General features: G+C 42.5%; 1 protein-coding gene across 5 annotated transcripts in view; it reads left to right on the top strand.

Moving 5' to 3' along the window:
- The window catches only part of rbm33a (RNA binding motif protein 33a), a 203636-nt gene that overhangs the window by 117827 nt on the left and 66177 nt on the right, over positions 1-19632 (top strand). For 3 of the 5 annotated variants that reach the window (XM_070881642.1, XM_070881641.1, XM_070881640.1), the window contains one exon: positions 17565-18206. In XM_070881642.1, the coding sequence (XP_070737743.1) occupies positions 17565-18206 (642 nt within the window). The remainder of the gene's footprint in view (positions 1-17564; positions 18207-19632) is intronic. The other 2 variants (XM_070881644.1, XM_070881643.1) reach the window with 1 other exon arrangement.

Genomic DNA, 19632 nt, shown 5'->3' with positions numbered 1-19632 from the left:
TCCAGTGGCCACTTTCCCCTCGTCTCGTCCAAGGCTAGTCTGGCTCTTAATTCGCAAGTTTTCGGCAGTCGTCCGTTGAGATCCCACTTCTGACACCAAATGTAAATGTAGATTCTTTTCTCTCAATCTGGTTCAGTAAAATTACTGAGTCGAATACCTCTTGTGCTTTGAACAAAGCAGTCTTTATTTTACCGGCCGGCAAGACTTATCAGACAGAGGATATACATTCTCGATCGAGCGTACACACTCCCTACGGATAAGTGAAGTTACATCATAAAGCGACAACAGTTATACATTCTCGGCAAAAGATAACAAGATAGGGCTAGAGTGACATCCTAGTTCAACCTATCTCTTTTGGTCCCTCTTTCCCTTTGTCCACTCATAAGCCGACCTAAGTATGGTCTGATTTTAAACAAAGACCTTCTGTTAATGTTTCAGGTTAATAACATGATTTAATAAGACCTTGAGGTTTTTCTGCAAGCTGTGGGTTTTGTTTCAATATGTGTTAGTGTTGTAACATTTCGCAGTCTCGAGTCCGAGATGTCATGGCTATTCCTCCATAAATTCTTTGTTAGCTTATACTGTCCCTATACAATTCCCACGTTCTCAACTTCAATGTCTCTATACATTTTAAACATTCACAAGATCATCGCACAGATACCTCTAAGACAAGAGGAGCATTCTTGTGGCTCTCGGTGTCACTGACATAAAAAGGACCACGTTTACATTTTGAAACTGAGCAGTTCCAGAGGCAGTTTAGCCATAGAGGGGCCCAAAAGTAAGGTATTTCTTTTTCTGAGGCCTGGAGCAGTAGGAATGCACCTTCAGGCTGCAGGAAAAAAACCTGTACCTCGGCCCCTTCCCCTCCCATCCCCACTGACCTATCATTTCTGCGCTGCCGTGACTGTTTTCCACACACCAGAGGTAGATAATGAGGCCCGGGCCTCACATCAGCAATTTCAACCAGCCGATAGTCGGAATCTAACCCGCAGTTTCTGGAGTTTTGTGTTCTGTGTTGCTAGAACATTGTAGGAGGTCAAAGCCAAAAGGGAGGAGGATGATTTTGTGGTGAACCACAGCGAGGTCCGGATCATGGTCAGCGATTGGAGATGTTTAACAAAGAGGTCACCCAGTCTTTACTCGATCTCTACATTGGCAGAACAAAAGGAAATCACACCGTAAGCAACAAATATAGCATGCAAAATTGGATTGGAGATTTGTGTAAATTGCTGTAATGTGGAAAGATTGCACAGATGTCTGGCATGGAAAGAGGTGATTGGACAGAGGTCACTTTTGTTGTGGTTTATTGGAAAAATGCCAAGAGAAGGGAAAAGTGTGATGGGCGAGTGTATCAAAGAGGGAATGGTCTCCCTGAAATACAGAGGATAGTGGAAAATGATTCAATTAGTGGGAATAGCTTGTGTGGTACTAAAACCTCAATGTCATTTTTTATTGTCACATTTTGCTTCCCCAAAAATGCATTGCATTTTGTCACCCAGCTGGTAATTTAAATTACACTGCCTCTGCATGCTATCTCAGGCTTGGCAGCTTTAATCTGCTGCATTGTATAGGACTTGGAGACAAAGTCTTATCCCTATTCCAAAGCAATCAATTCTCAGATTCCCATCCTTCTCAAAGGAAGAGTTCCACAGGGGGATCCTTCAATAAAGGTCGTGTTTAATTGCTGATTTCTAAAGAATTGAGCACATTGCCATTTGTAATTTTGGGACCGATTCCAGAAAGAGAGTGTTAATTTTTTAATAAAATGGCTAAAGGAGAAAAATGCTCAGGAGATTACTTTCAACTAAGATGCCTTTGTCACTTCCCCAAACTCCAAAAATAAGTACTCTATTATAATTTATTTTACCAGAGAGGGAAAATTCCAGTTTTTGGAAATGAAAAATCCGCCTCCTGTCCAGAAGACTTTATTTGGTGGGTCCTAATTGTAAAGTGCTTTGAAATGTCTCCCGACACGCGGTGAAAGTTGTTTTCAATTGGCTCTTATGTTCCATAGAAGTTGGCATCCTTATCTGAGATGCTGATTCTGGCAATCAAGCGCAGTTATGTTCAGTATGGCCTGTGGTTCAGTTCCAACTGAAAGCTGTCCACTTATTCCCATTTTTCTGCCCTATCCCTGTGCCACCTAACTTCCCCCCTTACCCAGTTTGAGGGAAACTCTTCAAAGAATCTCAAGGGCTCTCTTGATGGTTCTGTGAGTAAACACTCTGTGTGGTGTGGTTCAATTCAAGCAAAGGATCACTGGCAATACTGAAATCAGAAGCTCACTGACAAATCATAGGGGCAGAACATGCATCGATCAACCTGTGATGTAACCTATTTCAGCATGTTGAAGAGTTGCCCTCAAGCAAGATACTGGTTGGCATTCTAACCTACAATATAAAATTAATGCTGATCTAGGCTGAAGAATGCCAATTTGAATGTACTGGAAAACTTCTGATAGCCACAGACCTATAACTGAACATGTCACTTTTTTGGGCAGCGGGGCGCTTTCTTGCCTCGGGGCCCTTCCCAGTTTTCTTTCTTAATCACTGCATGTTGCCACATCATTGAAGTTCAGATAGTTATACTTTTTGAGAATGTCAAGTAAGGTGATCTAACTTTTCTGTTTTTAAAAACTGTACAAGGTATCTGTCAGGCGGAAGGTTCCTCTTCCGGTATGAAGGAATGACAGGTGAATTGGTTGTACCAGCACTTGCTTTAGAAATAGTGTCGCAAGCATGGTTTTTGATGGAGGGCAAAGGAAACTCGTATATAACCCTGCATCGAAGACATGATTGTACGACTATTTGTACCAGCACTTGCTTCAGAATCAGTTCATTTGTCTTTCCTTCAAACAAGAAGAGGAACATTCCAAAGTGCAACCACCCTCTGGCATAATGTCTTGTCTCTTATTTAACCCCTCCCTCAGAATTTTGTGTTAATAATAACTGAGGCTAACTGCGCTCATCATTATTATGGTGTAAATCGGACAGCAACTTCTGGCGTCTGCAAATGCATATTTAAACATGGAAATCGGGAAGTTGCTGTCAGAGGTACCCCTCTCCTCCACAGGGCACGCTATAGCAGTCATTGCTGATAGTCTCAGCATTGAAAGACGTGCAGTGGCATGAACTTGTGATACTTACCCACTAGTTCCCCACTAAAGACGCCATTAAAAAGTTAGGGCTAGTACATTCAGGAGGATTTTTAACAGTGGGATACTTGATAATTATTGCCAAACAACCTCTGGCCCTGAAAATTTAATTTTACAAGTGTGGAGACTCATTCCTTCAAAAGTTAATTAGTGTTGGAGATGCTTTTTTTTAAACATTTTTTTTTACTTTTTCTGTCTTTTCTGTTATCTCTCTCTTAATCCCATCTATCTTTCCCAATCTTTTTTCCGCTTTCTCCATGATTTAAATCTAATTTATACTTCCTGCTTGATATTTCATGGTTTAGACTCTGTGTCTGTGTACCACAGATGTCCTATTGAGGGAGCCGCACTGGATCAGATGCTGGATTAGAGCAAGTTTGCACTCAAAAGCCAGCGGAAACTTTGTGGGCAACTGTCAGCAAGGTGAATGGTGAGCGCCATTCCTTCGCCGCTGACCGCAAAATCAAGGCCATTGTCTCCCCCATACTGTTCAGGTTTGACACCATTGTGAAGCAAATACTCACTCCTCTCAATGAATCTGGATCCATTAGGGCCCCCCACCATTAGTCTATAATTTAAAAAAAAAAGCCAATCTAATTTTACTGTGAACAGTATGTTTAGTTATAATGTTCACAATGTAGCATTTTTGTCTATTTAAACTTAATTCTTAGATGTTGTTCTTATATTAATAAAAAAAACATCAGTGAGAATGATTTTAAAAACCGCTACCTACCCATAGTGCAAATTAAAAAGTGCAAAGAACATTTTAAGCCTAGGTACAGCAACTCAAATGTTGTTATTTCAGTCCCGTTTCTAATCCATAAATTCCCATCGCAGGTCAGTTACCCAAACACAATTTACGGTGCTAATTTTAGACCCTATTGCCAGATAATAGAATAAACGGTCACAATGTAGCTGGATTATAATTGAGTCGATAGCCAGGTACTGTTGAGAAACAGCTGACCAATCCATGCTACCCCTCCCTGTTTTTTAATTCTGTAGGGTGGGAGTGGGGAAGAGGAGAAAGTCCGACCTATATATTTTAAGGTCAGTGGTGCAGTTTTGCTTCGAGTAAACCACTCATGCAGTGTCAAGCTGAGCTAGGTTTGCTACCATAAATATTCATTTTCGAAACTAATAGAGAAAAATAGATTTTAAAAGCTTTACGTTTAATTACTTCCGTATCTTGATTCTTAGTAACATCTCAATGCACTTCACATGCAGTGGGATTATTACTTTGAAGCATTGTTTATTTCTTGCAGAGGCAAACACAGCAGCCAGTTGTACACAACAGATTTCACAAACAGCAGTGAGGCAAATGATCAGTTCATCTATTTTTATGGTGGTAGTGGTTGAGTGAGGAATACTTGCCAGGACATTGGAGAAGTTCCCTACTCTTTGAATAGTGCAGTGGGCCCTTTCTGCATCCACCTGAACCACCGAAAATGATAGACAGCCATCGGTTTAATGTCTTTTCCAAACAACAGCACCTCCGACAATGCAGCATTCACTTGCACTACACCTAATGCTGGAGAATTTGTTCAAGTCCTGCAGTGCATCTTGAACCTACAGCATACTGAGTACAGGCGAGAGTGATGCTAACCTAATACTTTTTTTCAAAACGTTTTTATTTCACACTTTAAAAAAAAACTAATGCTAAGACTGAAACGGTAATCAGGAGTGCCTTTTCACTTGGAATTCCATGGGGACAGGTGTAGCAGTCTTGGGAAATTGATGTCTATTTGTGTTGTATAATTGATTTAGAAGGCTGTTTTTTTTATAAATATTAAAGAGAAAACAAGAGGTGAAGGAGCTGTCTCAGTTGTTCCAGAATTGTGCACCACTTAATTATCCAAAGTAATCCTGTTCATAACTAGTCCATTTAGCTTGGTTCATGGAACTCTCAGAAGGCCGTAGGTTCAAGCCTTAATTCAGGAATGAAGGACATGATCTAACACTACATAGTGGATGAGAAGAATAACCACAGATAGCGTGCGTCATGGGACTCCCCCTATTGCTCTTAGATCTGTATCCCTGCACGAATCATCAGTTTCAGGAGAGAATGGATATGGGATAATTCTTTTCATGCAGCTCTTGAGTAATGGGAAGGCTTGTCATGTTTTATGTGGTAATGTATATCGAGAAAACTAAATTTTCTAATTAGTTGAAAGTACATTTTTTTATTCATTGTACAAGGCCTGTGCTGCCAATGCATAATTATCATTGTGACAAATATGAAAGTTATGCAAGTTGACATGCAGCAAATTTGGCATTAAATCATTTTATAACCACAGTTTCTTAGTGAAATCAAATTTTGTGCTAATGTTTCTGCATACTCATAATTTAAAAAAAACTTGCATTTATATGGCACCTATCATGGCCACCAGACGCTCCATACCGTTTTACAGCCAACAAAGTACTTTTTGAAGTGTAGTTACCATTGCAGTGTTAGAAATGCAGCAGCCAATTTGCATACAGCATCTCCCACAAACAGCAATGTGATAATGACCAGATAATCTGTTTTTCTGATGTTGATTGAGGGATAAATATTGGCCAGGACACTGGGGATAACTCCCTACTCTTCTTGGAAATCATGCCATGGGATCTTTTACATCCACCTGAGAGGGCAGGGGCCTTGATTTAACTGAGCCACAACTGACACTATTCATCAGATTTTTCAAGGTCAGTACTACATTGAACTCTTATCTATCGTAGATTTCTCTACTCAATTAGACTGTCTATGTCCCTTTTGTAATTTACTACTCCTATCCATACAATTTGCTGTACCTCATAACTTAGTGTCATCTGTAAGTTTGGATATACAACTCTATTCATCTGTCAGTAATATATATAGTGGAAAATATGAACCCTTGGTACAGATCCCTGGGGAACCCCACATGTCACATCCTGCCAATCAGAGAATTCCCTTTCTCCATTCTCTCTGTTGCCTACCTTCCAATCAATTACCAGGTCACAAGGTTACCTCCAATTCTGTGCGTTTTTGCTTTTTCCAATAATCTCATGTGCGGAACCATATCAAATGCCTTCTAGAAGTCCAAATTGATAACATCCCCTATCCACAATGTTAGTGCCTGCCACACACAATTCAACTAGATCAGTCAGATGTGACGTATCCGTCACAAATTCACATTTTATTCTTTTTGATTCGCTCATAATTGTCCCAAGTGCTCAGTCACTCTGTCTCTAAAAGATTCCAGTAACTTCCCCACAATTGATAAACTGACAGGTCTCCCTCCTTCCTTAAATAATGCAGCAACATTATCTGCTTCATTGCCTGCATCTAGAGAGCGTTGGAAAACCATGACAAACGCATTTGTAATTTTTTTTCCAATTCGTTCATGGGATGTGGGCGTCACTGGCAAGGCCAGCATTTATTGCCCATTTCTAATTGCCCCTGAGAAAATGGTGGTGAGCTGCCGTTTTGAACCGCTGCAGTCCGTGTGGTGAAGTTACTCCCACAGTGCTGTTAGGGAGGGAGCTCCAGTGACGATGAAGGATTTGCGATATACTTCCAAGTCAGGCTGGTGTGTAACTTGGAGGTGGTGGTGTTCCCAGGCACCTGTTGCTCTTGTCCTTCTAGGTGGTAGAGGTCGCGGGTTTGGGAGGTACTGCTGAAGTAGTCTTGGCGAGTTGCTGCAGTGCATCGAGTAGATGGTACGCACTGCAACCAGCTCAAAAACAACAAGGCTACGGGAGCGGATGGACACCCTGCTGAGGCATTGAAGTATGGCGGAGAGGCACTGCTGGCACGAATACACAATCTCATCTCTCTCATCTGGAGGGAGGAGAGCATGCTGGGGGATCTCAGAGATGCAGTAATCTTGACCATCTTTAAAAAAGGGGACAAGTCTGACTGCGGCAACTACAGAAGAATCTCCCTGCTATCAGCCACTGGGAAAGTCGTCGCTAGAGTTCTCCTCAACTGTTTTCTTCCCGTGGCCGAGGAGCTCCTCCCGGAGTCAGTGTGGATTTCGTCCCCTACGGGGCACAACAGACATGATTTTTGCAGCGTGACAGCTCCAGGAAAAATTCAGAGAACAGTACCAGCCCTTATACATGGCCGCCTTCGACGTTACAAAGGCCTTTGACAGTGCCAACCGCAAGGGTCTATGGAGTGTCCTCCTCCGTTTCGCATGCCCCCAAAAGTTTGTCACCATCCTCCGCCTGCTCCACGACGACATGCAGGCCGTGATCCTTACCAACGGATCCATCACAGACCCAATTCAAGTCTGGACCGGGGTCAAACAAGGCTGTGTCATCGCCCCAACAACCTTCTCAATCTTTCTCACCGCCATGCTCCACCTCAGTCAACAAGCTCATCGCTGGAGTGGAACTAAACCACATAACCAGTGGGAACCTGCGCCGTCTCTTGGCCAGGTCCAAGACCACCCCAACCTCTGTCGTCGAGTTACAGTACACGGACGACGCCTGCGTCTGCGCACATACAGAGGCCGCACTCCAGGACATAGTCGACGTATTTACTGAGGCGTACGAAAGCATGGGCCTTACGCTAATCACCCGTAAGACAAAGGTCCTCCACCAGCCTGTCCACACAGCACTGCCCCCCAGTCAGCAAGATCCACGGCACGGCCCTGGACACCGTGGACTACTTCCCATGTCTCGGGAGCCTCCCATCAACAAGAGCAGGCATCGACGACGAGATCCAACACCGCCTCCAGTGCAGCTTTTGGTCGCCTGAGAGAAAGTGTGTTTGAAGACCAGGCCCTCCAAGCTGCCACCAGGCTCATGGTCTACAGGGCTGTAGTAATACCTGCCCTCCTATATGACTCAGAGATATGGACCATTACAGTAGACACCAAGTTGCTGGAGAAATATCACCAAAGATGTCTCCAAGATCCGACAAATCCCCTGGGAGGACAGGCGCACCAACATCAGCGTCCTCACTCAGGCTAACATCCCCAGCATTGAAGCACTGACCACACTCGATCAGCTCCGCTGGGCAGGCCGCATAGTTCGCATGCCAGACACGAGACTCCCAAAGCAAGTGCTCTACTCTGAGCTCCTTCATGGCAAACGAGCCAAAGGTGGGCAGCGGAAATGCCTCCCTGATAAAGTGCAACATCCCCACTGACACCTGGGAGTCCCCGGCCCAAGATCACCCTAAGTGGAGGAAGTGCATCCGAGAGGGCGCTGAGCAACTCGAGTCTCAACGCCGAGTGCATGCAGAAATCAAGCGCAGACAGCGGAAAGAGCATGCGGCAAACCAGCCTCACCCACCCCTTCCCTTAATGACAATCTGTCCCATCTGTGACGGGGTCTCGTATTGGACTGTTCAGCCACCAAAGAACTCACTTCAGGAGTGGAAGCAAATCTTCCTCGATTCCGAGGGATTGCCTATGATGATGATGACGATGACTCACTGCAACCAGGGTACACCGGTCGTGGAGGGAGTGAATGCTTAAGGTGGTGGATGGGGTGCCAATCAAGCGGGCAGCTTTGTCCTCGATGGTGTTGAGTTTCTTGAGTGTTGTTGGAGATGCACTCATCCAGGCAAGTGGAGAGTATTCCATCACATTCCTGACTTGTGCCTTGTAGATGGTGGAAAGGCTTTGGGGAGTCAGGAGGTGAGACATTCGCCGCACAATACTCAGCCTCTGGCCTGCTCTTGTTGGGGCTGGTCCAGTTATGTTTCTGGTCAATGGTGACCCCCCAGGATGTTGATCGTGTGGGATTTGGCGATCGTAATTCCGTTGAATGGTTAGACTCTCGCTTGTTGGAGGTAGTCATTGCCTGTCATTTGTGTGGTGCAAATGTTACTTGCCACTTATCAGCACAAGCCTGAATGTTGTCAAGTGTTGCTGCATGTGGGTATAGACTGCTTCATTATCTGAGGAGTTGTGAACGACATTGAACACAATGTGGTCATCAGCGAACATCCCCACTTCTGACCTTTGGATGGAGGGAAGGTCATTGATGAAGCAGCTGTAGATGTTTGGGCCGAGGGAGCTGCTCTGAGGAACTCTTGCAACGATGTCCTGGGGCTGGGATGATTGACCTCCAACCACCACAACCATCTTTTTTGTGCGAGGTATAACTCCAGCCAGTGGAGTGTTTTCCCCCTGATTCCCATTGACTTCAGTTGTACTAGGGCTACTTGATGCCACACTCGTTCAAATGGCACCTTGATGTCATGGGCAGTACTCTTGCCTCACCTCTGGAATTTAGCTCTTTTGTCCCATGTTTGGACCAAGGCTGTAATGAGGTCTGGAGCCGAGTGGTCCTGGTAGAGCCCAACTGGGCATCAGTGAGCAGGTTATAGGTGTGCAAGTGCCGCTTGATAGCACTATCGACGATATCTTCCATTGCTTTGTTGATGATTGAGAGTGGACTGATGGGCGGTAATTGACCGGATTGCATTTGTCCTCCTTTTTGTGGACATGACATACTTGGGCAGTTTTCCACATTGTCGGGTAGATGCCAGTATTGTAGATGTACTGGAACAGCTTGGCCAGAGGCGTGGCTAGTTCTGGAGCACAAGTCTTCAGCACGACAGCCAGGATGTTGTCGTGGCCCATAGCCTTTGCTGTACCAGTGCAGTCAGCCATTTCTTGATATCACGTGGAGTGAATGGTATTGTCTGAAACTGGTTTCTGTGATGGTGAAGGCCTCGGGAGGATGCCAATATGGAACGTTCACTCAGCATTACTGGCTGAAGACGGTTGCAAACACTTCACCTGTTTCTCTTAATATCCAGGGGTGGAAGCCAGTAGATCCTGGAGATTTGTCTATCTTAAGTCCCAATATTTTCTCCATTACCATCTTTTTTACTTGTATTAAATTCACTAAGTTCCTTCCCCTGACTTATTTTTAAGTTCCATTGTACCACTGGGATTTTGCCCTATTCCTCCACTGAAAATAGATACAAAGTACTCATTTAGCAAGTCTGCCATTTCTTTATCCATATTTCTTTATGGTCCCACCTGCATCCATCTTTAATCATAGAAACTAGGTGCCGGAGTAGGCCATTCGGCCCTTCGAGCCTGCACCACCATTCAATATGATCATGGCTGATCATGCAACTTCAGTACCCCATTCCTGCTTTTTCTCCCTATTCCTTGATCCCTTTAGCCGTAAGGGCCACATCTAACTCCCTTTTGAATATATTTAACGAACTGGTCTCAACAACTTTCTGTGGTAGAGAATTCCACTGGTTCACAATTCTCTGTGAAGAAGTTTCTCCTCATCTCAGTCCTAAATGGCTTACCCCTTATCCTTAGACTGTGACCCCTGGTTCTGGACTTCCCCAACATCGGGAACATTCTGCCTGCATCTAACCTGTCCAATCCTGTCAATTTTATATGTTTCTTTGAGATCCTCTCTCATTCTTGTAACTTCCAGTGAATATAAGCCGAGTCGATCCAGTCTTTCTTCATATGTCAGTACTGCCATCCTGGGAATCAGTCTGGTGAACCTTCGCTGCACTCCCTCAATAGCAAGCATGTCCTTCCTCAGATGAGGAGACCAAAACTGTACACAATATTCAAGGTGTGGCCTCACCAAGGCCGTGTACAACTGCACTAAGACCTCCCTGCTCCTATACTCAAATCTTCTCGCTATGAAGGCCAACATGCCCTTTACCGCCTGCTATACCTGCATGCCAGCTTTCAATGATTGATGTACCATGATACCCAGGTCTCATTGCACCTCCCCTTTTCCTAATCTGTCATCATTCAGATAATATTCTGCCTTCCTGTTTTTGCCACCAAAGTGGATAACCTCACATTTACCTACATTATACTGCATCTGCCATGCATTTACCCACTCACCCAACCTGTCCAAGTCACCCTGCCGCCTCTTAGCATCCTCCTCACAGCTCACACTGCCACCCAGCTTAGTGTCATCTGCAAACATGGAGATATTACAATCAATTCCTTCGTCTAAGTGAGGTCCCAGCACTGAACCTTGCGGTACCCCACTAGTCACTGCCTGCCATTCTGAAAAGGACCCGTTTATTCCTACTCTTTGCCTCCTGCCTGCCAACCAGTTCTCTATCCACGTCAATACATTACCCCCAATACCATGTGCTTTAATTTTACACACTAATGTCTTGTGTGGAACCTTGTCAAAAGCCTTTTGAAATTCCAAATACACCACATCCACTGGTTCTCCCTTGACTACTCTACTAGTTACATCCTCAAAAAATTCCAGAAGATTTGTCAAGCATGATTTCCCTTTCATAAATCCATGCTGACTTGGACCGATCCTGTCACGGCTTTCCAAATGCGCTGCTATTACATCTTTAATAATTGATTCCAACATTTTCCCCACTACTGACGTCAGGCTAACCGACCTATAATTCCGTGTTTTCTCTCCCTCCTTTTTTAAAAAATGGTGTTACATTAGCTACCCTCCAATCCATTGGAACTGATCCAGAGTCTATAGAATGTTGGAAAATGACCACCAATGCATCCACTATTTCTAGGGCCACTTCCTTAAGTACTTTGGGATGCAGACTATCAGGCCCTGTGGATTTATCGGCCTTCAATCCCATCAATTTCCCGAACTCAATTTGCTGACGAATAAGGATTTTCTTCAGTTCCTCCTTCTCGCTAGACCCTCAGTCCCCTGGTATTTCCCGACCCACATTCCCTAGTAACACTTTACAATTTGTGTACAATGCTGATTGAGCCCGAGGAAGCTGGCATGAGAAGGCTCCAGGGCCAGGTAAGAATTTAAAAAAATGTTTTCTGGGGGATTTCCTCGTGGTTCCAGAGGAGTAGGAGTTCTGCTCCAAGCCCCGAAAGGCCTCCCCGGCCCTGGACATCCTTTCCATGACCATGAATGATTTAGTCGCAGTTGTCCACTTGACCCGCTACCTCCATGCTGAACTCTTGTCCCAGAATTAAAATCGGGATTTTTTTCTGGCAGATTTTTTAAATTGCTAATTAAAAAAAAACTGAACTTAATTAAAGGCGAGAGATGGCGTTTGAAGTGTTCTTTACTTGTAAAGTACTGCCCTGTTAAACTGTTTTATGTAAAAAAAAAAAAATTGGTTTTAAAAGAAACTCTCTTAGGTAATAGATATTTTGATGTTGGTGGTTTTGCTGACCTTAGGCAGTCCCTCGAAACAAGGATGATTGCCAGTGATGATTTGGTTAGCTCTCGCTTCAATGGGTCCCTCCCTGAGAGAGGCATAGTGGGAAACAGCAACATGGAGTTCATAATGCAGCAACTGGACGCCAGGCAGCGATTTCCAAGTCAGGAAAAATCTGAGTTATACCGTTATCTTTCTTATTAACTTATGTTGTTCTCCTTTTAACCTGGAAAAGTTCAATAGCTCCAGCTCATTAATTGTAATTAAAAGCTGTATGTAGGGAGGTACCTTCGACCAAAAAGTAATGTTCTCCTCCTTCCCCTGCTCTCCACAAATCAGTATGAATTCAAAAGAATTGCAAGTGAAAATGACCTACCTTGAGCGATGTATTTAAATGAATGAACTTCCTCTGGAGGTCTGGCATTTTGCTTTCCTCTTGCAATAGTCCGGTTCCAATAGTATAGGACATTGAATCATTTGGGGGCACCTTCCTAGAGTTACCAGAAATCAGTATTTTGAACATGACCAATGTGGGGTGGGGGGGGAAGAGGGAGACAACAGCGGGGAATGTGAAACAAAAGCTGAAAATGCTGGAAATACACAGCAGTCAGTCAGCATTGGTAAAGAGTAGAGACGTTATCGTTTATGGGTATTGATGTGTATTTCACTAGTATGAGCTTTTCTTAGGTCAAGTGTCTCCATATTGACACGAAGATCTGTTCAAAGAGTTGGTTTCTGCATTACTCTCTGATGAATTGAGAATATATATAATTGGAGCAGCCCCGTTGAGTCAGCAAGAGACAACTCAAAATAATGTATTGAAAGCAATGCATTGGTGTTCTGTAATTTATATTGAAAGGAAGGTTTGCTGAGCCCAAATGTGTAAAGTATCTTGACGCCGAACACACAGTTGAAGCTGAGGTACCCGAGGTTAATGACTGCTGATGTTAGCTCAGTTCCTTCATGTCATTGGCCTCACTCTTTGAAGCCAGTTTCAGTACTGTTGGTCACTGTTTAAACAGGTAATTAAAACTCATGTGGAAGGCCAGTTCACTGATGGCATGAAGATACAGGATGAGTGTAATCAGTGTCAGATAAACCAGAGTAGAAAACCACGATCACAGCAAGTGGTTTAAACGTTGTGATATTATAACGCACTTATAGTTTCAGCACCAGCCAAGATTTAAAAAAAATGGGAAGTGAGTATTCCTGAATTATTTGTTTTTTTTTGACTGTACTGTAATAGATGTTGAATCGATGTTTTAAGCAGTGCTGTTCCACATCATGAAACTGGTTACAAAGTAATATTTAATAAACTCTTTAAATCTGTTAAGATAGCTGTTTTTAGCTTTTTAGCTTTGAAGTATGGGTGCAAAAGCACTATTTTCAGCATTGTAAAACTTCATTAGTGGACTATTTTCAAACTGTTAGTAGCCAGTCTGAAATAACTATTTTCAAATTGTTAGTAGCCAGTCTGAAAGGACAATTTGAAATAATTTCTTGAGGCACAATTTGCTCAAGGTCAAAATGATTGACTGTGAACTGTTGATTAGAGTCAATTATTAAGTGACAAATGTGTTTGAGCTCAGAATGAGAAATTCTATAGAAAATCAATATTTCTGCTCACAGCCTTTTCAGGTTCTCTTCCATTTTGCTTTTGTAACCGGCATAGAGTGATAATTACCAGTATGACAACAGGCTGAGGATTTGTCCATAAAATCTCTAAATGGCCAATAATGGGGCCAGTAGCAATGTTATCTGATTATAATTTTATTATATTTCATCTTTATTATATTTTCAAATCTATTACTGCTTTTGGAAATCCTGACCACCATTACCTGTGTTAGAGCAGCTAGACAAACAAATTAAGCACATGGGTGTGTATATTTCCCAGATCAGATTTCAGGCGATAGGCCTGTAGAACGGGCCAGCTTGATGATCCCCGCGGAAGGTCAGGTGCATTTTTAGGACTGGGTCTTGTTGGCAGCAGGCTACTGCCAGAAATCGAGCGCTTCGGGGCAGCCAGCCGACTCCAGTCTGCCACAATATCAGGTCGACTCCTGAAGGGGGCAGCTTGTAGAACACTCCTGTACATGGAAATTAAGTCTAAGCTGATACTGTTCAGAGTGTGCATGGCACACACTCCGCCTACAGCCCAAAATTGGAATTGGTGTCCTATTGATGATATAGGAGTTGGATACCAATTTCAGTACTTAAATCAGGTGAGCAATATCTTCATGATCGCCACTAGAGCCACCTACTTGGAGAATCCCAGCAAAATGACAAAGTTCTGGCTCAGTGGGATTGGTAATACTATTTGATGTGGTCGTGCTAGATCAGGAGTTGCACGGCTTGTCCAGTTGCATGCTTTGTGCGCACTCAAGATCAGGGACTTGAGACCCTTAGGTGACTGTTGTACCAGGCAAAGGGATGCGAATGGGGAAACCTCTGAAGTCTGGTGAGGACAACAACATTGAAGATGGAGTCAATGCATTTATCGAGAACATCGACTCGGATATCCATGCGAGTGCAGGTGGTAAACCAGAGAAGAAGTTGGGGAAGGCACTGTTGAGGAAGTTTAGAGGGTAGCTTTTTCTATCAGTTGAAAAAAGAGGTAAGATGGGGATGGGCAGGTAATGGTATGGATAATGGGATAAAGAAATGATACAAGGAAGGCCATGTTGAAGTAGTGGCTACAAGAAGTAGTGGAGTCTTGAAGGGCTGGCCACAGATATCAGTGGGATAATCATTTGCAGGGTGAGGTTCAGGGAGGACACAATTCGGAGGAGCTGGGTTAGGGTGAAGTCACCGAGGATGCAAACGCTGAGTGAAGACAGAAAGAATAATTTGGCAAAGTGGGAGACGGACATTACTGGATGGACCGTGAGGATCTAGAAGGGTGTTGGGAGTATGCGGTGTTACAGTGAGGAAAAGATGCCAGAGAAATATGGGGAGGGCCAAGATGAAATCTGGGAATGACTTCCAAAATGCCTCCAGAGTAGTTTGAGCAGAATGCATAGTGGAATGTGTAGCCAAGTGAAGCGACCTCAGTGAAAAGAAGCGATTTACCATGGCTGAGCTCGGTTTTGGTCCGTAAAATAACCATATTTGTGTTTGCACTTGTGTAAAAGTTAAGATTTGTTATAAATACACTTTGGAATAAATTTTTGAATTAAGGCATGATGAGCATTATGTTGGATATTACAAATTTAAAAAAAAAAATAAGTCCCACAAAACTAAATTTACAGCTTTCCAGTTTAGTTGAGAGAGCATTGATTGCATAGCTGTACAGTTTTGAATGTCTGAAAATCACAGCAACCCGATTGGTCTAATTAGAGAGAGAGGCAAGTGAATAATGAAAATGACCTCAACAATTAATATCATTACTGTGATACATTTGGAGACCCTTGAATGAGTTCTTTCACAAGGACTGTAATTTATCTGCTGTAATGTCATCACATTTGCATTGAGAAATGTAAAGGGTCCTTTGAGGGCTCTTAAAATCAGTTTTATGCAAGAGCAACCAACAGTTCTGAATTGCTGGTTAAATTGGCTGAGCCATCGATACAGCCCTTGTGTTTTGCCAGTGTATTCGGTTCTTGGGGAAAGTTAGAACATGGTGTTTTCAGTTTGTTGGCTCAAACTGGAAGGATTCATTCAATTTTAACCAACTTTCATAACTGACAACAGCCACAAATCTATTGAAAGTTGCATGCTGAGAAGCTTTCTTTGTCCGTAGGTAGTAGCACTTGTGACCCGGCAATGACTTCGATTTTCATAAAATTAGTGATTCCTTCTGTTAGCTCTTGGATTCCTATAAATTTGACATTCTGGTAATCATTACTGCAGATATCTAGTGAGCCTGGAAATTATATGCTTTTCTTTTGTAACTTGTCATCTTTTTGCCAAATTTAATTAGGTTTCTATTATTGGGTTGTTTCTTGTTGGGTTGCAGGTTAATTTTCACGATTTACTGAAGACTGGGTCCTTCTGTTCATCTGGGAAAGATGCATGGTACTTTCATTGGGCTTGATGGGTAACTTTGTGTTGTCAAACATTTTATATTCTTTTAGAAATTGGGCAGACAGCAGTTACTGGATTGTGATTTAGCCAGTTCCATGTGCTAATGGCATGTATAATATTTCTTATAAAATGTCAACTTGGAGAAGTTTGCCATTGCATCTTACATCTTTGCATCTGCTCCTGCCCCAGACAGCCTTTAAGTAACTTAGAGTTGGTAAGTTGGCCGACATCTCTTCTCATTTCTGCCCCCGCCCTCCAGTTACAGGTGGATACTTCTTCTCCAGCTTACTTTTCCTGCTTTAAAAAAAAATGTTGTTTAAATTAACATACATAATGCTTGTTCATGTACAATTTTAGAAATAAAAAAATAACACAAATGTTTTGTTACTCTGGTTAATGTGCAGTGAGTAGAAGAAGTAGAGGGAAGATTACTGCATTGGTATATATTTTGTGAGCAATTGAGGGGGAAAATCAGAAACTCCAATGTGTATACTTGATGGTCTTTATTCCCAGTGCTTAAAATGTAATAACATTTTCAAACATAATTTTATCGCCATTACTTGATGTTTTGATTAGTAAAGATGTTTCCAACATGTCTTTTTCTAAAGTAAGTGTAGAAAACAAGAAAATCTTAAAATTTCAAGTGACATTTACATTCTGTGTATTTCTCTTATTTTAGTGTAGAATTATAACACAAAAGACAACCATTCAGCTCATAATACCTGTGCTGGCTCTTTAATTGGAGCTGATTAGTCTCATCTTACTTTCCTGCCTTTTTCCCATTTTCTTTAATATTCTCCCTTTTGATCTGTATGAAACTATACATGTACATGAATTTTCATTGTACGTTCCTTAATTCAAAAATCCAGTGGACTGCACTTTGACTGCTTTCAGTGTGAGTACTTGTTCAAAGAATATTTTATTCACACTTCTGAAAATTATTTTTTCCCCAACTTGTTGGGTCCCCTCGCATTGTTCCTCCAGGGAGAGAGGGAGCATGATGTGTTTTCCCCAGCCGTCTGCCAGCATCAATCATGAACTAACTTAGAGCGGTATGAGTTGATTTGACCTATTTTCTTCTCCCCTCCCTCTCCCACCGTGCCTCCCCCACTCCCCAATTCCTACTGGGGACCTGCCTCTGGAAGGCCTAGCTCTGACCTATCAATTTACTGTGAAGTGTGACGCTCTCAAAGGTTCCCTTTTATTTCCAGCTCTTAAGTAGGCAATTTTAAAATTGTTTAAAATCATTCCTTTTCAATGCTGACATTTTGTGCCCCTGAATTCATTGACTTGTTCTGTTTCCTGCATTAGCCTACAGACGAAGATGAGGAAACAAGAGTATATCGTTTGAAAATTGAGGAGCAGAAAAGACTCCGAGAAGAAATTCTGAAACAGAAGGAACTCCGACGTCAGCAGCAAGCTGGTGCCCGAAAGAAAGAACTGCTTGAACGTCTTGCACAGCAGCAGCAGCAGCAGCAGCAGCAGCCTGCTGCACAACAACCATCACAACAACAACCAGCAAATACACCACAGGCTTCCCAGAACATTAACCCAGCCACACTACAGGCTGTAAACCTAGTACAGCCAAACATAAAGAACAGACTGTTCACCAGGAAACAAGGCACAGGAGCAGGAATGCAACAGCAATTCATTAAAACTCACCAAGCTGGAAATATTCAGCCCATTCAGGCGGAAATGAGAAAGAACACCAACCAAGTCAAACAGGTCAGACCTGCACCCTTAAATCAGCTTCAGTTTCCAAAACTGGTCCAGTGTAAACCTGTTGGCACACCAGGACCCAGTGTGCAGTCTGGGAAGATGGTTGTTCCTGCAGTCAAGCCCCAAGAATTAAAGCCTGGTATAAAACGGACAGTAATGCAAAGAATGAATAGTGGAGGAGGGGATGGGCCTCACATTAATCCCAAAATAAGGGTACTCAAGCTGCCAACTATGGTAAGACCCAGGTTTCTTTGTAAAAACGCGCAGTGGAGTTGGTGCTAATTTTGGAAGAACAAACATTTGCAAAACACTTTTTATATTGAAGAACTGAATACTGAAAGTATCACTGGGAAATCTTAAGAAAAAAAATGAGTCTTCATTACTCATACAGTGGTTACCTCAGCCGACCCAAGTCTTAGTCCTGTGCATATTGCAGATATCCACTTGGCTTTCTGCTTATGCTTGTTTTCCTGGATCACTTTGTACTTAATTAGTTTTCATTTCAAACTGTAGATAAAGTATTGCCAGAGCTGGTTGGTTTCAGAAGTTTAAAAAAAAATCATATTACATTGGCAAGCCTCGTCTAAGTCCAATTTACAGAAATGCTGTGTATAATAATTATTCCTACAATATTATCTAATATAGCTTTTTAGTGCTTAGTATTAATGGATAACCCTTTTGCCAGTGGTTCACAGATTTTTACTGTGCATTCAAATGAATTTTCAGCAAGTGAAAGGGCTGGTACACATTCTGGTTTCATCTCTCTCTCTCTCTTTCGTGCAAGATAATGCTGGATGATAGAACTGTTCTTTGAAAATTTATCAACATTTTTGACTGGGTGGTGAATCACCTTTAAATCTTTTTTTTGCCAGAGGGTATTGCATGTCGAAGTACAAAAATAATCTATAACAGCATGCGTGTCAAAGTAAAATCTCCTGTAGGTAAAGCCCATGTGTACTAATTAAACTTTTGACTGGTCTTAATAGTACTTCAAATGATTCAGGTTTTTGTGGCTTAGTGTGAAAGAATAATGATAAATCTGCTTATTTTCCCATAACTGCCATAGGGATTCGAACAGAAATCTGAATTTTTTTTTTACTTGCAAGTGGTAATAAAAGCATTGTGTCACTGTTAATAGATTCTTGTCTTGCAAAGTCTGCCGGCAGCTGGATTGGTGGCAGTACCTTTGACAGAGCAGTGTAGCCTTTTTATAAAGGGAATCCTTGCGACGGTGCCCGGGAAGCTGCACTGCTGTCGTGCTGTGTACTCTGACAATGTTATCTTTTCTCTCAGTACAGAGTATCAAATGTCTGTCAGGAATACAGAAATTAATTTAATGTCACCTGACGTGCAATTAATCTTTAGAGGTTTTCATAATACCTGTACACAGAGAGTTGCCAGTTTGCAGGATTTGGATTTCGGGGCTTAGTTGTAGATAAGGGAAATTAATTTTTCATCAGGGTTAGTACAGGCTAGCAGGACCACAAAGACTGCAGCAAATGGATGGGGAATTTGTCATGTGTTGTCACTCCAGCATAATGGTACTTAACATTTGATAGGTGTAATCAAGAGAGGTGCGATTCTATAGAAGGGGATTAATCAATTTGCACCGTGCTGAATGTGGTTGGTGTTATCACCACTTGCTTCGGTTTTAGAATAG

Source organism: Pristiophorus japonicus, chromosome 5 (genome assembly GCF_044704955.1).
Source record: "Pristiophorus japonicus isolate sPriJap1 chromosome 5, sPriJap1.hap1, whole genome shotgun sequence".
In the NCBI taxonomy this organism is placed as follows: Eukaryota; Metazoa; Chordata; class Chondrichthyes; family Pristiophoridae; genus Pristiophorus; species Pristiophorus japonicus.
The sequence above is the reverse complement of the archived record's forward strand: the minus strand, read 5'-3'. Positions and strand labels throughout refer to the sequence as shown.